Source organism: Melanerpes formicivorus, unplaced genomic scaffold (assembly GCF_026170545.1).
Source record: "Melanerpes formicivorus ecotype bairdi unplaced genomic scaffold, bMelFor1.0.p_v2 SCAF_26, whole genome shotgun sequence".
NCBI classification, from domain to species: domain Eukaryota; kingdom Metazoa; phylum Chordata; class Aves; order Piciformes; family Picidae; genus Melanerpes; species Melanerpes formicivorus.
Window position 1 is genome coordinate 5,050,330 of NW_027142378.1, and position 23,600 is coordinate 5,073,929.

The 23,600-nt window shown below is 43.8% G+C and overlaps 1 protein-coding gene across 4 annotated transcripts in view; it reads right to left on the minus strand.

Annotated features, from left to right (window-relative positions):
- Positions 1-23,600, minus strand: part of CDC42BPA (CDC42 binding protein kinase alpha) — a 184,200-nt gene that overhangs the window by 56,886 nt on the left and 103,714 nt on the right. For 3 of the 4 annotated variants that reach the window (XM_068153459.1, XM_068153460.1, XM_068153458.1), the window contains exons 7-16: positions 20,534-20,627; positions 18,771-18,971; positions 17,930-18,178; positions 16,306-16,385; positions 14,989-15,155; positions 14,400-14,522; positions 7,345-7,478; positions 5,455-5,697; positions 5,074-5,184; positions 4,241-4,488 (exon numbers count right to left, since the gene is read on the minus strand). In XM_068153459.1, coding sequence (XP_068009560.1) covers positions 4,241-4,488; positions 5,074-5,184; positions 5,455-5,697; positions 7,345-7,478; positions 14,400-14,522; positions 14,989-15,155; positions 16,306-16,385; positions 17,930-18,178; positions 18,771-18,971; positions 20,534-20,627 — 1,650 coding nt within the window. The remainder of the gene's footprint in view (positions 1-4,240; positions 4,489-5,073; positions 5,185-5,454; positions 5,698-7,344; positions 7,479-14,399; positions 14,523-14,988; positions 15,156-16,305; positions 16,386-17,929; positions 18,179-18,770; positions 18,972-20,533; positions 20,628-23,600) is intronic. The other variant, XM_068153461.1, reaches the window with a different exon arrangement.

Here is a 23,600-nt window from a genome sequence, read left to right on the forward strand (position 1 = left end):
AACATTATCTAGTTCCAAACCCCCTGCCACAGGCAGGGACACCTCATACCAGCCCAGGTTGCTCAAGGCCTCATCCAGAGTGGCCTTGAACAACTCCAGGAAGGGGACATCCACAACTTCCCTGGGCAACCTGCTCCAGTGTCTCACCACCCTCATGGGGAAGAACTTCCTCCTGATGTCTAATCTGTATCTCCCCTCCTCTATCTTGGATCCATCCCCCCTAGTCCTATCACTACCTGACATCCTACAAAGGCCCTCCCCAGTTTCCTTGCAGGCCCCCTTCAGATATTGGAAGGCCACAATAAGCTCTCCTCAGAGCCTTCTCTTTTCCAAACAGGTTCTTTTTCTGAGATGCAGGTCTTCTGCAACTGCCAACTTGAGAGAACACCCTTAAAAGAGGAGAAGTGTCAGCAGTTACAGTGAACCCAGTTAAGAGTAATGCTGGTTTGAATTTCCTATTCCTAATTTGAAATTCATTTAGTGCTTCCACCACTCTTTGAAATCAAGCACAGCACATTAGACTCATGGTGAAACTCTATGTTGCTAGGCACTCTTTGAAACCCAACACTACACCCTAAGCAAAGTAACATCCTACCCTGTCAGGGGAATTAAGAACAGGTCCTGCTTCTGTTTGCAAGGCACAGATTACAAGCTAATACCTCAAACAGTAGACTGAACTATATTTTTAATTAATTTCTTTTAGTTAAGCTTTTATGGCTTTAAGGTTTTGCTTTGAGAATTTTTTTTTTTTTTTAAAAAAATCTGTATTTGTATAAAATTTGTTCTTTTAAGGCTCAAAGCAACCATAAGTGGTGCTGGATTAAGTTAGCTTTGGATTGGAGAAAGACTCCATCCAGCCTATTTGTAGCTTTCTGTATGTTATGTTCTTATTTAAACAGGTGACTGTCATTAATGCAGTGAGTCAGATTGCTCTAGCATAGCACAGAAATGAAGACAAAATGTTAAACAGAGAGGAATGTGCTGTAGGTATCATCTATCACATCTGAGTATCAACTCAGCAAACCACAGAATAGTGACAGACTATAGGCCTAGGGACAACCAGGAAGATCAAAATAACATGTTTGCTTTGAAGCCTGTTAGCCTCCTCTCCCATCAAGCTTTTCCTCTCATCTAAAATGTAGCCATGGATTTGCTCCTCAGGTTTAAGAAATCACACATGATCCAGCTTTTTTTTAACCAGTAAAGTAACTGTAGCAAACCACAGGCAAGCGACATGAAATACAGATTGATGATATCACTCTGTCACTCCACCTCTTTATTGTGGCCGTATGAAGTTCAGAAACATTTGATCTTCCTGCTTTGAAACCAAGAGAAGCACACCTGAAACAAACAGCAGCCCTCAGGCTTCTTCATATCACACAATGTGAAACCAGCAAATGCTGCTTTATAAAGCTCTCTGCTTTGTAAATCTAGCCTCAAATAATGGCCTTGAAACAAACTTGTACAAACGTGCTCAGGTGGTCCAGAAGGCCAAGAGCATCCTGGCTTGGATCAGCAATAGTGTGGCCACTAGAACTAGGGAAGTGATCATGCCCCTGTGCTTGGCATTGCTGAAGCTGCACCTTGAGTACTGGGGTTCAGTTTTGGGGCCCTCGCTACAAGACAGACATTAAGGGGTGGGAGTGAAGCTGGTGAAGGGTCTGGAGAACAGAGCTGGTGAGGAGCAGCTCAGAGAACTGGGATAGCTTAGTCTAGAGAAGAGGAGGCTGAGGCATTGGTCTCTACAACTCCCTGAAAGGAGGTTGGAGTGAGGTGGGGGTTCGTCTCTTCTTAGTATCAGGTGATTGAAGAAGAGAAAATAGCCTGAAATTGTGCCAGAGAAGGTTGTCCCAAACCTGGACAACAGTGTGCACTTGTAGCCCAGAAAACCAATTGTATCCTGGGCTGCATCAAGAGAAGCATAGCCAGCAGGTTGAGGGAGGTGATTCTCCCCCTCTACTCCACTCTGGTGAGACCACACCTGGAGCACTGTGACAGGTTCTGGAGACCCTATTACACGAAGGATCTGGAGGTGCTGGAACATGCCCAGAGAAGGGCCATGAGGATGATCAGAGGCTGGAGCTCCTCTGCTATGGAGACAGACTGACTTGTTGGTGTTGTTCAGGTTGGAGAAAAGAAGGCTCCAAGAAGACCTAATTGTGGCCTCCCAGTACCTGAAGGAGGCCTACAAGAGAGCTGAGGAGGGACTTTGTGGGGTGTCAGGAAGTGACAGGACTGGGGGGAACAGAGCAAAACTGTAAGTGCGTAGATTCAGATTGGACATTAAGAAGTTCTTCCCTATGCGGGTGGTGAGACACTAGAACAGGTTGCCCAGGAAGGTGGTAAAAGCCTCATCCCTGGAGGTTTTTAGGGCCAGGCTGGATGTGGCTCTGAGCAACCTGATTTAGTGTGAGGTGTCCCTGTCCATTGCAGGAGGGGTTGGAACTAGATGATCTTTGAATTCCCTCCCAAGCCTAACAATCCTGTGATGCTTTAATAACCATTCCTCCTTCTGGGACACAGCTGGCCTGACACAGCACTGAAGCAGTACCACACTACTGCTATATGTCACAAGCCAGTGCAGCCTTTTGTGCATTTAGAAGTCAGCTCAGCAAGACCATTAAGTTGTGGCACAATGAAAACACACTGATGATGCAAATGCTGCCTCTCAACCTAGAACAAAGCAGCAAACTGCTGTGCTGTGTTCAGTCTGTGAATAGCCGTACTCTAAGAAGAAACAGTTCATCCACTACACTCTAGGCTGAATGATCTACTTCTACTGCTGCAAAAAATGTACCAGAAAAGCAATGTTTTCACCCCTGCTTGCATAAGGTTGCTTTTTTTTTTTTTTTTCCCCCCTATTTTCTGTATTTTACTTACTACTTCTATTTCAAGATTCACTGCAACCCTCTGGACCAGTACAGGTTGGGGACTAATCTGTTGGAGAGCAGTGTAGGGGAAAGGGACCTGGGGGTCAGGGTGGACAGAAGGATGCCCATGAATCAGCAATGTGACCTTGTAGCCAAGAAGGCCAATGGCATCCTGGGGTGGATTAGAAGGGGTGTGGTGAATAGGTGCAGAGAGGTTCTCCTGCCCCTCTACTCTGCCTAGTGAGGCCACATCTTGAATACTGTGTCCAGTTCTGTGCCCCTCAGTTCAAGAAGGACCTCAGGGAACTTTATGAGAGGGTTCAGCACAGAGCCATGAAAATGCTGAAGGGAGTGGAACATCTCCCTGCTGAGGAAAGGCTGAGGGAGCTGGGGCTCTTTAGCTTGGAAAAGAGGAGCCCAAGGAGTGACCTCATCCATGTTTATAAAGATGTGAAGGGAAGTGCCAGGAGGACAGAGCAAGGCTGTACTCAATGATATCCAAAGACAGGACAAGGGGCAATGGGTGCAAGCTGGAGCAGAGGAGATTCCACACCCTGACATTCTGTGATTCTGTAATTTGGCTAAGCTTTCAGCAGGCATTTCTCCATATTTTTACTATGCCACTTTGCTCCAGCAGCAAAAAGAAGAATCTCCATTAGGGCCTACAGAGCATTCTGATTTTTTTATGGATTTCAAATGGACACATTCAGCTTATGACTATTTCCAGTACTACACTATCCAACAGGACAAAAACCCCAATTGTGTTTATTGTTGATTTTCTCAAGGGACACTCTGAAGGCCAGTTATAAGCTCTACCACATGGGAGAGAAAGAACCAGATCTCTGACAAATTACCATGTCAGAAGAGATAAAGCAGCTTATGCCTACAGTAGTCTGGTGACTGATGTCAACACTGGATGGAACCCAGCTTGGATTAGCCTTAGTCTGCATTAAGTGACTGTTCCTGGGCTGGCAGAAATGCAAGCAACTGTTGATCTCTAACACATTAGCTTTGCATCAAAAGATGAAAATACCAAACAGGAAAAGAAACAAATAAATAAATAAATAGCCAAGCCCCTATTTCAAATTGCAACATAAGCTTTGGGGGTCAACTTACCCAGAGCTGCAAGTCTGCCACTCAAGTTACATACCTTAGACTAGTCAGCCAGTGCAAAATTAACTCTTTCAAGTACAGGGATATGGATTTGTTAGCCCTGTTGCATTTTTAAACGCTGACTGTTTTCCACTCTGGCACTAGCTCAGCCAAAATGCACTATAATTAAGGAAGTGACAGTGTGTGTTTGGAAACATACTAGGAGACTTCAAACGACACTTCTAAGCTTAAAGGTGAAATTCCATACGAATACTCACTTTTCCCTTCTGGTTTTCTCTAGCTTGTCTTTCAAAATCATGATCTCCTTTTTGAGGGCAAGTTGCTGGCTCTCTGCATCCCGCAGTTCTTTCTTCAGGCTTTTGACTTCATTAGCATGCATTATTTCACGTTTAGATAGCTCCTCTTCATAGAAAACACTTTTCTTTTCCAGGTCTGCCTTTAATTTAGTGATCTCTTGCTGGTGTTCTATGCTGCTTACCCCAGGTGAGCGACCAATCTGTTTTTGCTAAAGGAAACAGCGCCCAATTAGCACTCACCGCTGAAAATGATGCTTAAGACAATATTCCTAAGTCTATGTCTAGAAAACAACTCACTACAGCCTAGAGTTAACCACATCTATCTCCATTTTTTCATCAAAGTATGTTAGAGCGTAAATCTGAGCTGTGATTTATAGACAGGAATCATTTTCAAGGCATTAAAATTCAACCATCACTTTAAGCACCTCTGGCCATATTCTGATTCCCCTGACAAGCAGCGACCATAGATTTATGGAATCATAGAACAGTCAGCATTGGAGGGGACCTCCAAAGGTCATCTAATCCAACCCCTTCTGCAGCTGGCAGGGACATCCTCAACTAGATCAGGCTGCCCAGAGCCCTGTCAATCCTCACTTGGAATATCTCCATGGATGAGGCCCCAGCCACGTTCATTTTTCTGGACACCACCACGATGCACCCTCGCATTAACATTCAGCATCAGCTATGGTGATGACATGACAATACCCTTTTGTCCTACATCTGAAAGCAATCAAAGAGATCCAAGTCCTAGCTGCCTAGTAAGTTTGCAGGTGTTAATATCAAACCAGACTAACCTTCAGGCCTTCTACTTCGCTTTCCAACTGCTTAGAGTACTGTTCACTTCTCTCCCGCAATTTCCTGTCTTTGGATGCCTCAGCAGCTGCGGCTTCAGCTTGGACTTCCAGCTACAAAAGCACACAGGTTGTTAATGGGCAGGATTCTGCCGTGGTGGGGCTGTCTTGCTCAAAATCTACTGATGGTTTTCACCACAAGAGGTAAATCTTCAGCACTCAACGGAACAATTCAGATTCTTAAGGCAAACAAAATGAGTACTGTTTGAAGCAGCAATCAAAGAGTGAAAGATTTACAGGGAACATCAACAGCATTACTTTTGTCAGAAAACCTGACAGACAACTACAAGTTCATAGGTTCTAAACAGTCTTCTCACCACTTACTTCTTTTTTAAGTCTCTCTGTTCTGCGTAACTCTTGCCTTAAACTTTCTACTTTTTGCATCACCACTTCCATTTCTTCCTCCTTATCTCGGAGCTGGCGGGCAAGCTTTTGTTTTTGAGAGTGCAAATCTGTCAGCCGCTCGTTCATCTCTGAGAACTCCTGCATTGCCAATTTCCGCTGGCTGTGTGCATCTTTCAGCTCTTTGGCTTGGGATTTTAATCTGTCACTAGACTCTGCCAGTTCCTACAGTTTAAAAAAAGAATTCAGTAATAAACCTAGAAAGCTTCAAGGCCAATTTCTGTCTTTGGATGCACATCTAACACCTTTCTTCCAGAGCGAACAGAAACTACATTTATTCATTTCTTTTCATGAATGCATCTCCCCAACACAGACTGCATGCCTCTGTAAACAAGGAATGAGGCCAACTTTTACACTGCTCAAGTTAGTGAAACTGGAGAAACATAAACCAAGCAGGCATTTACTCCGTTATTACAGGTTAAACATAAAAGGCTTTCAAGCATTTGCATTAAAATGTACAAAGACTTTGCTTTTCTTAATTAAAAAGTGGCATTAGCATAGTTTTTCAAGAACTACTTATACAAATAAGCACAGTACTTGTCTCAACTGCTAAATGACTTTTAAAAGCTTTTGCACCAACTGAATGGAAAATTCTGCTCTCTGAAAGCTGACCTGCAATGGTGTGTATGATTTCCACACACTCCACCATAATATCAAACGTTACAGAAAGCATCAGGCAACAAAATGCTCTCCAGACAGAATGTAGTAATAATCAGTGTTCTATTAAAAGAACCCAGATGAAACAACACTGCTGATGCTGTGGTAACTCCCCAGCACAATACCTTCACAAAGCCTGCTCTGTCTTAGATCTGTGCTACTAGGCTAGGAATGAGGCACCACGACAATTTGAAATGGTTTAATAATGCTCAAACACACTGGAGCAGAACAAAGCAGCAAATCTGAGGAAGAAAAAGAAAAATCTGAGGATGGAAAGAGGAGGGGCAGGGAGAACTACTGTTTGGCCTTGTTGACAGCTATACAAATGCAGAAGCATTTTCTAAGGTTGTTAAAACCAGGTCCTAATCACTACAAATTGCAGTTTTAGAAGACAGATGGCCTTTCTTGCACAAAGTGGCAGCTTTCAAGGTTTTAAGAGCCATAAATGTTAAGAGAAACAGTGTTAAATACAGTAAGTCCATCAACAATGAGTGAGGACTCTAAACTACCAGGCCAATATAATCATGGTGAGAACGCAGGCTAATGTATTTCTCACCTGACTACAGCTTGCTTTAATCATGAATACAAAATAAAAAGAGCCATGAAAGACAGCATGTTAGAAATAAGAAAAGGAGGAATGTGGGAGACAGAGAAGAAGAAATCCAAAGTCAGGATATCCTTGAAGTGGAGTTATTTCAAATTAGTTTTCAATCTTCATTTATTTTTCACATCTCTCTGCTGGAAACCCTTTTGTGACACAGTGTTAGTACCATATTCTTATCTTTCTTTTTCTGCTACAGTCTCACCCATACTCCAAATTAACTTAGTTGTCTGGAATAGTTCTTCTCTACTCTGTCTTCTAACAATTACTATTATCACCTTAATCTAGAGCTAGAAAACCTTTGCAGCCACCCTGCAATTTGGCTCAGGGAGTTATTCAGTATCCAGCAGCTGTCACCTAGGACCACCTAGCAGTCATACATACAATGTGTTAAACAATGTCCTTGTCTTCAAAAGAGGCAGAAAGCAAAGTGGGTCACGCTACACATTTCTTATCTGCTCATTAATTTTACACTTGAAAGTTATTTTGGGGGAAATGAACAAAAATAAAACAGTCTTTAGGGTTTAGAAGAATTGCTGACAAAATGCTTTTACCTTATTAAGATCTTCCCTCTCTTGCTTCAGCGTTCTGACCTGTTTCTCAAAAGCCTTTATTTGTCTGGAAGCATCATCCAACTCCCTCCTTGCAGTGCTGGCCTCCTCAAGTTGCTGTTCTAGCTGACCAGAATCTAGAAAAAGCAGCAGACTTCTAAATATGTTAAGGAAAAAACCATTATTCTAGAAAAGCAGTGTCTAGGGACTCAAAGGTTGCTCAGCATTTGTTCTGGTTTCCATTTGATCACAAAATATTGCAATTCTGATCTGGTTTAGCAGAGATTCACAAATTGCGTTAGGCTGGAAGGGACCCTCAAAGGTCATCTTGTCCAATCCCACTGCAGTGAGAAGGGACACAGGGAGTAAGTTGTTTTAACTGCCATCATCTGCTTTTAAAGGAACAGAATAAAAGGTCACTCTCTGCTGCCAAGCAACATAGGAAAGGAGAACAACTTCTCTTTTCACACCATAACATTGATGCACTTCAGACAATAATCTGTGCTTTACTATCATCTACACATTTGACACTGTCATGTCATAAATAATGCATCTTTTATCACACTGTAATTATAAACAGCCTCCATCCTCACCCAAAATTCCCCTAGAAAGAAACAGTAACAATCCCCACAGCCACTCAGGAGCTGGGAAGCCTCCTCCAGCTGATACACTTTAAGAACTTCAGATAATTTTACTTCTTTCTGGTGTGGAAACCACTTAGGTGTTTATGTGATCTGCTTTATTACTCCTATAAATGCAGGGGAAGTGTTACAGTCAGTTTCTTACCAACTGGCAGTTACACAGTGACTACATGTCTAGGCAGCAGCTAAATGACCACACAGAAATACACTCAAGGGCTACAAAATCAAAACCTGAAATTCAGAATATATGAAAATATCAGCTGAAAATTTCTAGCCAGTGGGTGTTTTTTCCCTCTCTCCCAGTCTTTCCCATAAAACTGAGAAATTTAAAGCATATGAAAAGAGGTTTATCAGGGAATCATGAAAAGGTTTTGGACAGAAGGAGCCTCCAAAGCTTATGCAGTCCAATCCCCCTGCAGTCAGCAGGCACATTCTCCACTAGATCAGGTTGCTCAGAGCTTTGTTGAGCCTAACTTTGAGTATCTTAAGGGGCAGGGCCTCAACTACCTCCCTGGGCAATGTGTTCCAGTGTTTCACCACCCTCATGGTGCAGAACTTGTTCCTAACATCCAATCTAAATCTACTCTTCTTTAGTTTGAAGCCATTGTCCCTCATCCTATCACTGCAGGCCTTTGTAAACAGTCTCTCTGCATCCTTCTGGTAGGCCCCCTTCAGGTACTACTGCAAGGTCACTATTAGGTCTCCCCAGAGCCTTCTCTTCTCCAGGCTAAAGAAGCCCAGCTCCATCAGCCTGTCCTCGTAACCGAGGTGCTAGGTGCTGCAGGGCCCTTGTTTTGGTGACCCCTCCTCTGGACTCACTCCACCAGCTTCATGTTCCTCCTGTGTTGAGGGTTCCATAGCTGGACACAGCACTCCAGGTGATGTCTCACCAGAGCAGAGGGGCAGAATCACCTAACTTGACCTGCTGGCCACACTTCTTTTGATGCAGCCCAGGGTGCCATTGGCCATGGGTAGGGACACCTCCCACTAGACCAGGCTGTTCAAGGCTTCATCCAACCTGGCTTTGAACACCTCCAGGGAGAGGATATCCACCATCTCCCTGTTCCAGTGTCTCACCACCCTCACTCTAAAGAATTTCTTCTGAATCTCCAGTCTCAATCTGCCCTCCTCAAGCTTCAATCCATTCCCTCATCCTATCACTACAAGCCCTTGGAAAAGTCTCTTCCTGGCTTTCATGTTTTACAAGCAAATGAATACCATTAGCTTATACCCAGAGAAATAGTCACTATTGTTTTAATTCATTGGTTCAAAAATTTAAAAGAATGCATTTCAGTAAGAGCTGTAGCTCAAAGCCAGAAATTCTTAACTGCCTCTCTTATGTAGTCTGCTCTGAAGTCACCAGCAATAAGAAAAGTTTACACATGGCTCTGCTGAGCCAAGATAAATCTCTCTTCCGTGCACGAAATACTTTGTTCCACAGCTCTGTTTTCTTCTTCCATCGTTGCCCTTTACATATTTGGCCATATTAAAGATTCCTCAAAGTTTTCTCCTATGTAACTTTGGGAACAAATAATTCTAACTTTGACCTTAAAAATTGAAAGCATATGCTCCCTTGTCATTTCCTGGAAAAGTAGAGAGACAGGAAAAATGCATTGGGTTTTTTTCTGAGGTCTCCCTGGTGACACCTCTGAATTTGATATTGTTTTGTGCTCCTTTTTTTATTACTCTGACACCTCCAGAAGAGGCAGTAAAACAGGTTGAAGAATATAAACAAAAGCTAGTTGTGACTATATGCGCAGTAAATGGTAATTTTCCATCTAAACACTCTTCTTGTTGCTAACATTTGAGTTAACACATGCAAACACTCCCTGTAGGATGTTATTACATTACATTTAATTGCCCAAGAGATGAGCCCGAAACATAAAGTTCACCTCTGCACTTCAACTGAACCTTCTTAAGGTTCATCAGATTTACTTTGGAAATGTAGATACTTTACAGGCCCAGAAAACTTGCAAGTAGCTCCCCTAAATTTGAATCATCCAGACCTAAACACCATTTGGGTCATGCCTGTATTCTGGCATTAATTTGGTTTCAAAATCTACCTCATCAAAACACCCCATAAGATCAAGCAAATACAACATCCTCTTCTCTCAGTTTTATCAAAGTAGCATGGCCAGCAGGAGCAGGGAAGTCATTCTGGCTGGTACTCAGCACTGGTTAGGCCACACCTTGAGTACTGTGTCCAGTACTCAGTTCAGGAAAGAGGATGAGTTGCTGGAACATATCCAGAGAAGGGCAGTGAGGCTGAGGAAGGGTTTGGAGCACAGCCCTGTGAGGAGAGGCTGAGGGAGCTGGGGTTGCTTGGCCTGGAGAGGAGGAGGCTCAGGGGAGACCTTATTGCTTTCTACAACTACCTGAAAGGAGGTTGTAGCCAGGTGGAGGTTAGTCTCTTCTCCTAGGAGAACACCAACAGAACAAGAGGACACAGTCTCAAGCTGTGCTGGGGAGGTTTAGGCTGGATGTTAGGAAGAAATTCTTCACAGTAAGAGAGATTGGCCTTTGGAATGGGCTGCCCAGGGAGGTGGTAGTGTCACCATCACTGGAAGTGTTTTAAAAGAGACTGGATGAGGCACTTGGTGCCATGGTTTGGTTGATTAGATGGTGTTGGGTGACAGGTTGGACTTGGTGATCTCAAAGGTCTTATCCAACCTGGTTAATTCAATTCTATTCTATGGACCCACTCCAGCAGTTCCGTGTCCCTCTTATACTGAGGGCCCTAGAACTGGATGCAGTGCTCCAGGTGGGGTCTCACAAGAGCAGAGTGGAAGGGTAGAATCCCTTCTGTTGTCCTGCTGACCACTGCTTTTGATGCAGTCCAAATCTTCCTCAACTGATCATATTATTCATTTCTAACCCAAAATCCAAAAAGCACACACCATGTGTAGGATATATATATACACACACACATGTATACACACACATATATATATATATGCACATATAAACTCAAGTTGCACCCAAGGAGGTTTAGGTTGGGTATTAGGAAAAATTTGGAACAGGCTGCCCAGGGAGGAGGTGGTGTCACCATCCCTGAAGGTGTTGAAGACATGTGTGGCCGTGGCACTTTGGAACACAGTTTAGTGGGCATGGTGGTGTCAAGATCAGTGGTTGGATTCAAAGATCCTAGAGGTCTCTTCTCACCAAAACAATTCTATGACTCTATATATGTACATATAACATGACACAGAAAACTCTTAATGGATACTCGTGGGAAAACCTTCTCAATGTTAACTGTCTTCCCCAGGCACTGACTTCTTTTAAATCTGAAAAGGGGTATCAGTTGTGTTGGGGAATATTCCCACACCCTTTTCCAGTATTTTTTTCATTACCAAAGAAAGAGAGCAATAACTTCAGCAAGGAACTGAAAAGTGAGTGACAGCACAATATTCAAGGAGAAAACATAATTTAAAGCTGCTCCTCAAGCTTTCCTGTGAAGGGCTGGTCCCATTCAAAAGCTGTTCCTGTACATGGTGCTTTTCAGTGGTTCCAAAGAGCCAAAGGCAGAGCTGAGGGCTCTTGCAAACCAGAGGTTTCTGATGGTGTTGTCATTTTCCCCATGACACTAGCAAGTGGAAGGCCATTTGGCTGGAGAGATAATTCATCAAGACCTCTGTCCTGACATTGCACCAAGATGACATTGCTCACATCAGAGTGATCCTCCCTGAGCTAGTTCAGCCATGTTCAAACCCAGAAATTATTATGCTAATGCTACCAACACAAAACTGCTGCATCATGCCAGAGCAGCTCTCTGACTGCCTGACAGAGTTTTCTCAGTCTATGCATTTTTAACAGCACATCATCTATGTGCTGCACTCTGCAGTTCCTACACAGCATGCTTCAGCCTGGTAACGTAGCAGCAGATTCTAAACACACCAACTGAAATGCCTGGAAGTTATTCTTTCAAGTTATTCTTTCTGTGGGTGTCACTGCTGGCACTTGTGGCTTCAGGAACTGAATGAAGACTTTTCACAAATACAACCCAGAATAAATATTTTTTGCTTTGTTTTTGCTGTAGTTCCCTCCAACCTTTCTCCTGGGATTTTTTTCCCTTGCTGCAGGTAAGATATGGACATAATACAGAAACCCATCTGGAAAATACATGCATGTGAGTTTTCTCTCACATAACATGCACACTTTTTCCTATTTGATTTGGCAAGAGAGATTCACAGAATGGTTTCAGTTAGAAGGGACCTTAAAGATCATGTAGTTCCAACCCCTCTGCCATGGGCAGAGACACCTTCCACTGAACCAGGTTGCTCAAGGCTCATCCAGTCTGGTCTTGAACACCTCCAGGGAGGGGATGTCCATAGCCTCCCTGGGCAACCTGTCCCAGTGTCTCACCACCCACACTGGAAAGAATTTCTTCCTAATCTCCAGTCTAAATCTGCCCTCCTCAAGCTTCAATCCATTCCCTCTCAACCTATCACTACAAGCCCTTGTAAAAAGTCCCTTCCCAGCTTTCCTGTAGCCCTCTCCAGGTGCTGGAAGGCTGATCTACGGTCTCCCTGGAGCCTTCTCTCTGCCTGTCCACATAAGGAGGCCAAATCTGTTCCTACTGTTCCTGCTACCTACTATTCTCTATCAAAAACAAACGTTTTGTTCTGTAAGAGACAACAACTGACTGACAGCAGAACTGAGAGGTTCCCATCTCCCTGTACTTGGATGCTTCTATCGCCTCTCCTATGAGGACAGCCTGAGAGAGTTGGGGCTGTTCAGTCTGGAGAAGAGAAGGCTCTGAGGAGACCTTATTGTGGCCTTCCAGTATCTGAAGGGGGCCTACAAGAAAGCTGGGAAGGGACTTTTGAGGGTGTCAGGGAGTGATAGGACTGGGGGGAATGGAGCAAAACTAGAAATAGGAAGATTCAGATTGGATGTTAGGAAGAAGTTCTTCCCCATAAGGGTGGTGAGACACTGAAACAGTTTGCCCAGAGAGGTAGTGGAAGCCTCATCCCTGGAGGTTTTGAAGGCCAGGCTGGATGTGGCTGTGAGCAACCTGATGTAGTGTGAGGTGTCCCTGCCCATGGCAGAGGGGGTTGGAACTAGATGATCCTTACAATCCCTTCCAACCCTAAAAATTCTATGATTCTATCAGCCCAACCTGTGCTGATTTTTCAGATCATAACCTGATGATAGCTCGCTCTTTGTTTAATTGAGTTAACTGAAGTTAAGGCAGAGTCTGGGGCATGTACAGAGAGAGAAGTGGACACAAAGCTGTGAGCAGGATCCATTTTGGGGGCAGAGTGTTTGTTTGGTCTGTTCTGCTGCCCAGAGTGTCCTTTCTGAGGGAAAGCAGCCTTCCCTGCTCCCTGCCACTTGGAACATTCAGTACCACTGCTGTTTCCTCAGTACCACTGTCATTTCATGCATGCAGCCCACCACCCACACTTTTCTAAGACAATACCCAGAAAACCACATCTCCAGTTGGAACTGGCTTTTGCTCCCCATCCAGCTACAATGCACTAAGCAAGAGTACACTCTAAACCTTTGTGGTTTCCAAGCAAACACAATCAAAATTGTGATCATGTTCTACAGATATGGCCCTTCAAAGAAAATTCAACAGAAAAGGAGAGAATAAAAAATACCAGTTGATGTTTATATACTAACAAATCAGCCTTCCGTCAAATATTAACACTATCAAAATTGCTGAAGTCTTCACCCTTTATCTTTTCCTATGTAAGCAAGAACACCTTTCCTTTCCTCTCCTCCTTCCCTCTGCTCTTCTCTCCTCTGCTCTCCTCTCCCCATCATTCCTCTCCCCTCCTCTCCCTCATTCCTCTCTTCTCCCCTTCCGTTCTTTGTTCCCATCCTCCCTCCTCGCTTTCCCTCCCCTTGCCTTTCCTCTTCTCCCTTACTTCCTTCCCTCTGTGTACCTGCACAGCAGGATGCAGAGAAGTAAAAACCAAGAAACACTAAGATATGCTACAGTGACTAGGACTTCTGAAAGGACTGCAGTGACTTTTGATGCTGCCAGAAAGAACCGATCAAGTGCTCCAACTGCTCCTGCAGTACACATTTCAGGAGGAAGGCAAAAAGCCCTTAGCACTACGGAAACTGGTCAGGGTTTCACAGATTCTCCGGTAGAGCTTGATTCACATCCATGGCAATCAGCAACACTGCAATCTCAAACTAATGGAACTTTACCATCAATAATAACAGCAGAAGTAAATGAAATCTTCCTTCTCTCCTGCAACTGGAATTCCTGAAGCACTGAATATCAAGTTGAATTGGTAGAAAATATTGAGCTACCAATGGAGAGCAAAGGGTAAAATGAGAAGTGAAAGAGAGACTGGGAGACTCTTTCAGACAGCAAAGCAAAATTAGCAGCACATTAGGAGGAAAAGTCTTGCAAAAGCATTGCTACTTGTCAGGGTTCTTGCATCAGTATTTGTACCATACCTGTTACTTGTTTCTTCAGCTTTTCAATTTCTTCTTTCAAGCTCTTAATTTCTAAATCTTTGCTTGCTGTTATGGGGCCATCCACTGTTGAATACTGCAGAGCCTGGACTGTCTGGGTGGACTCTAGAAAAAGATGGAAGAAAAGAGGGACAAATCACACACCTGCCCTTGGAGGAGGTCAAAAAGGTTTTATTGATAAACATGCCAAAAGACCCTACAGGTGAGGATTCTGCAATTCATAACTTCCAGCTACTAAGTGCCAATTTTACAAGAATTTTTAGGAGGACAAACTAAATTCTTAAAGGCTTTAAGAATGAAACCTCGGTGCCACAGTGATGTAGGCATGCTGTGAGCCAAGTTAGCATGTTTAAGAAGTTGCAGAGATGGGGTATTTCAGACATAAAAACAGCAGCAGTTTAATTTGTCAATACTACAGAAAATTCTTTTCTGCTAGAATGCATTCCAGAAGGAGTATTTGGTGGGGGTTTTTTCCCACAGTACAAACCAGGCTTTACAAAGCTGCTAGTTAATCTCAGTCAAAAAAAAGTGATTGAATGGGTTTTTGGTTGGTTTTAGTTTTTTAGTATACCTTGTAGCTTTCTGCTAAGCTCAAGCTTTTCCTGCTCTAGACGTCTTATTCTCCTCTCATAAGCTTCTGTTGCTAAACTATCCTCCAAAGTTCGTTGAATGCTGGCATCCAGATCCATGGAGGGTGGTCCAGCTGTCAGCCTTAGACAGCTGCGGTCTGAAAGCACACTGGAGGGGGGAAAAAGAAAAGTTTGAGGAGTATTGGATTTGACAACAATCTGTGTTTCAAGTATGTTAAAACATACAGAAATCAATGAACGGTTGTTTCAATTGTTATTTACTACACAGCCAAACAATACCTTGCCAGATGTGCTCACCAGAAATTGAATTCATTTTCACCTACCATGACTGATGTCCTCAATGCATTTTTTTTGCTTCTTAGACTGAACTCCTGATTGAAACCAATCATTATGGATAGCCTGTGTTCAGGCAGATGGGACAAAGCAAGAACTCAGATAGTTCTCAACACTGAAGGAAGAGTTTGTTCTAAACTAATTCATCAAGTTCCCCAAATACTTTGAAGAGAACAATCACACTGAATGGTGTGAAATGATCACAGGACAACTAGGGCACCTATATAACAGAGATGCTGTGGCCTGAGGGAGGTGGATACTCCTGTACATATGCTGCTATTCATGCAAATAATCACACAGAATGGTCTGGGTTGGCAGGGACCTCCACAGGTCATCTAGACCAACCCCCTCCGCAGTCAGCAGGAGCATCCTCCACTAGATCAGGTTGCCCAGAACCCTGTAGAGTCTCACCTTGAGTGACCTGTCACATAACCAGCATTCAGCACAGGTGTTTGCAGAAACACAGGGCTGGCTTTCCAAATGGTTGCAAACATTATTAATTTGTTTGTTTTCACCAGTGAACAAGGACCATAGATGAACTTCCACAGGAATATGAAGTATCATTGAAAGTTGTTTGTTTGGGTTTTTTTTAACACCTTTTCAGACTCAAAAGAGTGTGAAAGGACTAGGGGAAAAAAAGAAGTATTTAAAGTCTAATAAGCTAAGGTCTCCCTGGGTCCACATATCTGATCTTAACTTGATCACATGCAGTTAACTTCCTACATTGTGTGGAAACCACCTCTCTCAACAAAACTCCTCTGAGCACAGGTGGTGGACTGTGAAATTCATGTCAAGTTTTACTGCAGAGAGTTCATTCTTTTGGACAGAAAGGATTTTAGATTATGCCCTAGTAATTTCCTCTATAAACCACATTCTCTGGTATCTGTTTGAAGTTGGTATCAGACACAGAAACTTAAGATCCCCTGTAACTCTCTTACAGATGATTTTTGGAATGCTCAACTTACCAACTACTTGTATATGTGAAACCCACAAATGGTAAATGATGGCCAGAAAATGCAGTGTGTGATGGTGGAGGCATTGTTTCCTGGAAAAAAAAATAACAGGAGAGTTGAGTAAGTAATATCCTGCTGCACTTGAAAGAAAAAGACTTTTGAGGTTGACCATATGCTAGTGACAATATCACATTAACTACACTCTGAGTCACTCTGATCTGAAGCCCAAATAGCAGCACCTAAATTTCTTTCCAGCAGCAAGCACTACACCAAAACAAAGCATGCTGGTATAAAAACACTTCTCTCATTAAACAGGCTAGTGTTGGAGGAAAGTACAGTATTATATGTTTTGGAAGACAGAGAAGCACAGCATGTTAGGGGGTGGAAGGCACCTCTGGAGACTGTCCAGTCTGACCCCTCTGCCAGAGCAGGATCACCTAGGGCAGGTCACGCAGGAATGCATCCAGGTGGGTTTTGAAGATCTCCAGAGAAGGAGACTGCACAACCTCTCTGGGCAGCCTGCTCCAGGGCTCTGGCACCCTCATCATAAAGAAGTGTCTTTACATGCTGAAGTGGAACCTCCTGTGTCCAGCTTGTACCTGTTGCTCCTTGTCCTGTCACTGAAAAGAGCTTGGCACCCTTAACCTGACACCCACCCCTCAGATATTTATAGACATTGATCACATGCCCTCTCAGCCTTCTCTTTTCCAGACTAAACAGCCCCAGGTCACTCAGACTTTCTTCATAGAAGAGATTTTCAAGTCCCCCAGGCATCCTTGTAGCTCACCATTGGATTCAATCCAGCAGATGCCTGTCTCTCTTGAACTGGGGAGCCCAAAACTGGACACAGTATTCCAGGTGTGGTCTCACCAGGGCAGAGAAGAGAAGCTCTTAGCACAAAGAACATCACCTTTGATTCCCTCCTACCATCCTCTCTCCTTTTTACTCAGTAAGGCTGCTTGCCTGTAGATTTACCAACTCCACTTCTGAGTGAGCTATCTTTGTGTATAGAGAACCTCAGAGATTGGCTACAAATCAGTATCTCAAGGAGGGTCTTCTATCCCCATTCGTGCTTTGACCACTTCTCCCTTACTGACTCTTCTTCCTGCCAGACATACAAACCACAACATCCCTCTGAGCTTCTCCTCAGGCTGAAATAATTTCACAGATTTGAAGAATGGTTTGCACTGGAAGCGACATAAAGGTCATCCAGTTCCAACTCCCCTGCCATGGGCAGGGACATGTTCCACTAGGCCAGTTTGCTCAAGGCCTCACCCAACCTGGCCATGAACACCTCCAGGGAGGGGGCTTCCATGACCTGCCTGGGCAACCTGTTCCAGTGTCTCAACACCCTCACTGTATAAAGAGTTCTTCCTAGTATCCAGCCTAAATCTGGCCTCCTCCAGCTCAAAAGCCATTGTGCCTCATCCTATCACTTCAAGCCCTTGTAAGAAGTCTTTCCCCAGCTCTCCTGGAGCCCTCCTCAGGTATGGGAAGACTGCTCTAACATCTAACTTCTCTTTTTTCTGCAGGCTGAACAACCCCAGCTCTCTCAGCCTATCCTCAGAGCAGAGGTGCTCCATGTGTTCTGTTAGCAAGCATACTGCAAAAGCAGATTTGTTCCTTCCATACTTACAGAATTTTTTAAGCAATCATCATCCACATCAAAGTTTGATGTATCAGTGGGGCTGCTGACTTCTGGGATGTAAGGTGCCTCACAGTTTCTAATGTTGTCCCAGTCAATGCCAGCAAAAAAGGGATGGTTCTTAAAGTCTTCTATACCATTCTGTCCAAGTCGGTGCTCTCTGCTACAAATGAGCCTTCGGATGAGGTCCTTCGCACTCTCAGAGACATCCGTCACTTGAGCAGGAAACTGAAACCTCTCCTTAAAGATTAAAATAAGAGGAAATAATTTATTACCAAGAAAAAGTGGGGAGAAATCCACTCTGCATTTTATGTGAAAAATCACCCCGCTAAAACTCCAGTTCTCAAATATATGCAGTAAGTTTTCTAGGAGAAACACTTCTCCAGGAGACAAACTATTGACACTTTTGTTGTCTCCTTGTTTTCCTTCTTCATTTGAACTTCTCTTACGCTGTTGAATTTTTACAGACACCTCCATTCGGAAGAACATTTAAGCACCTTTTGAATAAGCCAACCAAGGCATCCACCAGAAGAAAGCAATGCAGAAGGAATGATGCAATGTAGGCAAGCTTTGCTCCATAGAGTGGCCCAACAGCCACATTCCCACAGCTCTTAGTTTTGAAATGCTTTGCCCCCAAAGCAAAGCCACTTGCAACCCACAGCCACAAACTGGCTACGTGGGATCATTATTTTGTGCCCTCCATTTAGGAGAGTTAAGATAATTAGTACATAAAGCCTCATTTTTAAGTAAGTTACCCTTTTTTCCTCTATTTTTTTTTTCCCAAGTTACCCTCTTAAAAATTAGCTTAGAGAGAGACAGAAAGTGCACTAACTTTGTGGTTCATTATTTTCCCATAGGTCTCCACCAAGGACTCAGCATAAAAGGGCGTTTCTCCATAAAGCATTTCATACATGCAAACGCCTAGGGACCACCAGTCACACTCGGGCCCATACTTCCCTTTCCCATCTTCCATGGCCTGCAAGATTTCTGGAGAGATGTAGTCGGGAGTTCCAACTGCCACTGAAGACTGGACCTGCAGAAGTTAAACATTTCCAGGACTCAGATCAATTTCCATCCTTACAGACACCCTTGTTCATGGCACATGTGCACATACATGTAAGTCCAGCCTAGTGTTCTGCTTATAACAATCACAACTGAAACACAGAATCATACAACACAGCTTAGGCCAAAAGAGACATTAGAGGTCATCTAATCCAACCTCCCTGCCAGGGGCAGGGATGCCTCTCAACTAGACCAAGTGACTCAAGGTCCTAATTCACAGGATCACAGGATGTCAGGGGTTGGAAGGAACCCAAAGAGATCATCGAGTCCAACCCCCCTGCGCCACAGCAGGACCATACAATCTAGCTCACATCACAGAGGAGTGCATCCAGGCAGGCCTTGAAAGTCACCAGAGAAGGAGACTCCACAACCTCTCTGGGGAGCCTGTGGCAGTGCTCTGTGACCCTTACAGTAAAGATGTTCCCCCTTGTGTCAAGGTGGAACCTCCTGTGCTGCAACCCACGTCCTTTGCTCCTTGTCCTATCACAGGGTGCAACTAAGCGGAGCCTGTCCCCTCCCTCCTGACCCCCAGCCCTCAGATATTGATAAACATGTATTAAATCCCCTCTAAGTCTTCTCTTTTCCAGACTAAAATTCGACCTCGCCTTGAACATCTCCAGGGAGGGGGCATCCACAACCTCTCTGGACAATCCATTCCAAAGTCTTGCCAACCTCATAGTAAAGAATTTCTTCCTAAGATCCAATGTAAACCAATTCTCCTTCAATGTAAATCAATTTCCCCTTGTCCTATCATGTCCAGCTTCTCACCCACCAGCACCCCCAAGTACTTTTCTGCAGGGCTACTCTCAATTTCAACATCCCCCAGCCCGGATGGATATTGAGGGTTGCCCTGACCTAGGTGCGGGACCTTGCACTTTGTCTTATGGAACCTCATGAGATTCTCCTCCGCTCACCTCTCCAGCCTGTCCAGTTCAACATTTTAACACTCAGGGACAGGATTAGCACAGAGTAATCATATTCTAGTCAAGCCTAATAGATACTGTGCAAGTTTCAATATAGCACAGTTAGCACCTGATCATAATTCAGTATCTTGTCCTGTTTCTACTAAAGCTTGCATTTTCAATAATGATTACTACTCAGAGCTCAAAACTGAAGAGGTTCATAGTTCATCAAGAAACATCTCCAGTGCCTGAAGGGGGCTGGAAAGGGACTTTACACAAGGGCTTGTAGTGATAGGACAAGAGGGAGTGGATTGAAGTTTGAGGAGGGCAGATTTGGACAGGAGATTAGGAAGAAATTCTTTACAGTGAAGATACTGTAACTTCTCTACTTATTCAGAGCTGACTCCATGCACCTAGAAAGCTTTTAATGCACCATATAAATAATCTACCAACATAAATCCAAGCAGCGAGCAGCCATCTTTTGAACTAAGGTGAGTTACATCCCAATACCATTGCAAATCCACTTCACTTGCCACAAGGCACCTTTTCTCTTCAATAACACAGATTTTAGTGGCAAGCAAAGGCCTGCAAAAAGGGCATTCAGGAATAGGTATCATGCTTTGGAATTTACCGTTCCATCTTCCATCAGTTTCAGACATGAACCAAAATCTGCTAACCGAATATGTCCATTCATATCCATCAAGATGTTGTCTGGTTTAATATCCCTGCAATTAAAAAGACAGTTCTGAATTAGTACAGAAAGACAGTGCATAGCATACAGTCTGCTACACTTAGCATCAAACCAGCAATAGATCAGCAGGTGGAACACAGTCACTCAGAGAGTGACAGCTGCACCAGGGATGTTCCATGGCAGAGGCTGGATCAAATCATGTAATGTCTGTTGATTTTAGTAGGCATTGGGTGAGCAAATCCACAGCCAGACAGAAGAATCTTACTTGCTCTGAACTTCTGTGCAAATGACTTTCAAATAGCCTAAAGAATTCTAGTGAGGTACAACTCCAAATGCATCCCTTATGCATCTCGATTTTTCTAAAGAATGAAGTTCAAGGGACCTCTAAAATAATTAACATTTCAACATTTAGTGTCTTCAGAATTTTTCTCTCACAGACATCTCAGCTGATCATGTAGGTCACAGAATCACAGAACTGTAGGAGTTAGAAGGGACCTTGAAACATCACCCAGTCCAATCCCCCTCCCAGAGCAGGATCACCTAAAGCAGGTCACACAGGAACACATCCAGGTGGGTTTTGTTCAGATCCCCTCTCAGTCTTCTCTTCTCCAGACTGAACAGCCCCAGATTTCTCAGCCCTTCTTCACAAAAGAGATGTTCAAGTCCCTTAAGCATCCTCTTAGCTCTCTGTTGGACTCTCTCCAGTATATTCCTGTCTCTCTTGAACTGGGGAGCCCACAACTGGACACTCTCTACCAGGTGTAATTTCACCAGCACAGAACAGAGTGGGAAAACCACCCTAGATCTGCTGGACACACTTTCCCTGCTGCACCCCAGGGTGCAATGAAAACAAACACATCCTACTGAGACCTCTGGAATTTGAACTTCGGTTTAAAACACTCTGTGAAAACATGCACCTAAAATAAAGTTCCTCTTAGATGCTGGACCTAGTTCAAAGTAAACAAAAACATTGAGTCACCCCTGAGGCTCCATTTATCCATGTTCTATCTTTTAATATACTCCCAAGAGAACTAACAATAATAATAATAAGTAATACTAATAATCACCATCATCATACCAGCCTCTCCCATTTAACCTCACAAAACAGCACAAAACATGAAAAACTCTCACTGGGCTCTCAACACTGCACAAAGATTAACCTGTAAGCAACACTGAAAGCACCCAGAAGGGGAAAAAAAAAGTATTTCTTTCAAAGCAAAGTTTCTAAGGCTCAATAATAAGTTCATCAGAATAACTTTTAGAGCAAGGAAAGAAAAGAACACCATTTCACATACAATCATGATCACAGATCATCCAGTCCAACCCCCTACCAGAGTAGGATCACCTAGGGTAGGTCATGCAGGAAGACATCCAGGCAGATTTGGAATGTACCCAGAGAAGGAGACGCCACAACTCCTCTGGGCAGCCTGCTCCAGGGCTCTGACACCCTCAATGTGAAAAAGTTTTCCATTCTGTTCCTGTGGAACCTCTTCTGCTCCAGCTTGCACCCACTGCCCCTTGGCCTACCATTGGACATCACTGAGCAGAGCCTGGATGCAGAGAGGGAAAGAGGGAGCTGGGGTTGTTCAGCCTGGAGAAGAGAAGGCTCCAGGGACACCTAATATCAGCCTTCCAGTACATGAAGAGGGCTACAAGAAGGATGGTAGGGACTGTTTACAAAGGTCTGCAGTAATAAGACAAGGGGCAATGGTTTGCAATTAGAGTAGATTTAGGTTGGATGTTAGGAAAGAGTTATTTATCATGAGGGTAGTGGAACACTGCAACAGGTTGTCTAGGGAGGTAGTTGAGGCCCCAGTTCCGGACATGTTCAAGGTCAGGATCAACAAAGCTCTGAGGAACCTGATCTAGTAGAGGATGTCCTGCTGGCTGCGGGCGCGGGGGGGTGGGGTGGTGTTGGACTGTATGACCCTGGGATGTCCCTTCCAACCCAGACCATTCTATGAGAAAAGGAAGCTGAGATCTCAATCTCAACAACTCCCTCAAAGGAGGGTGTAGAGAGGTGGGGGTTCATCTCTTCTCAGAAGTCACAACTGGGAGGACAAGAGGAAGGTTTAGGTTTGACATTAGGAAAAATTTCTCCAGCTAAAGGGTTCTCAAAGAGTGGAACAGGTTGCCCAGGGAAGTGGCTGAATCACCAGCCCTGGATGTCTTTAAAAGTCATTTAGATATGGTGCTCAGGGATATGGTGTAGTGGGGGTCCTGGTGAGTTACGTAAGGGACTTGGTGATCTTGAAGGTGTTTTCCAAGTGCAATGATTCTGATTCTGTGCAAGGATGTGAGCTGAGCAGACTGCTGGTTTGCACCCCCTTTTTCTTTAATGGCTGATATAAAGGTATGAAAGGAGAGAGAAGTCTGGACTGAGTAACTCTCTTTAAAAACGTTTAAGCCGTGGCTCCAACACAGAATCAGGTTGGGAGCTGAACTGGTCCTGACTCATGGAGGCAATCAGCACTGCACAGCAACTTAGGGAAAGTGATGCTCTTGGTGTTTGTTTTGCATACTTTGGTTATTTGCTTCTGTTCATGTGGAGAATGCAAGAGAAATAAACAGTCTGAGTGTCACTGGAAACTGCAACAGCAAAGGAGTATGGAGGCTTCTGAGGGGAAAAAAAGTGAAAAGCCTTTAATGAATCATTTTTCATAATGCTTCTTGGTTTAATTTGGGAGTTGCTCTTCAGAGTGGCATGTTTACCCAGATGACTTCACTCACCTCTCTTTAAAACAGTTTGCTTTCTTAAGCCATAATTAAAAACTCCAACACTATACACACTAACTGTGTTAATATAAACAACATTCTGAAACAGGACTACAGCAGATACCTGGATTACTGCCATTCATTTGGATTTCTCTGTTAATGAGCCAGAGTAGCTTTTCATTTGTTCAGTAAGACTCAGGCAAACGTATTCCCTCTGAGACATGCTAAATCCATAGCACATTCCAGCTGGAAAGCCAACTAAAAGGAATTTTTAGTACACGTGAATGTATTT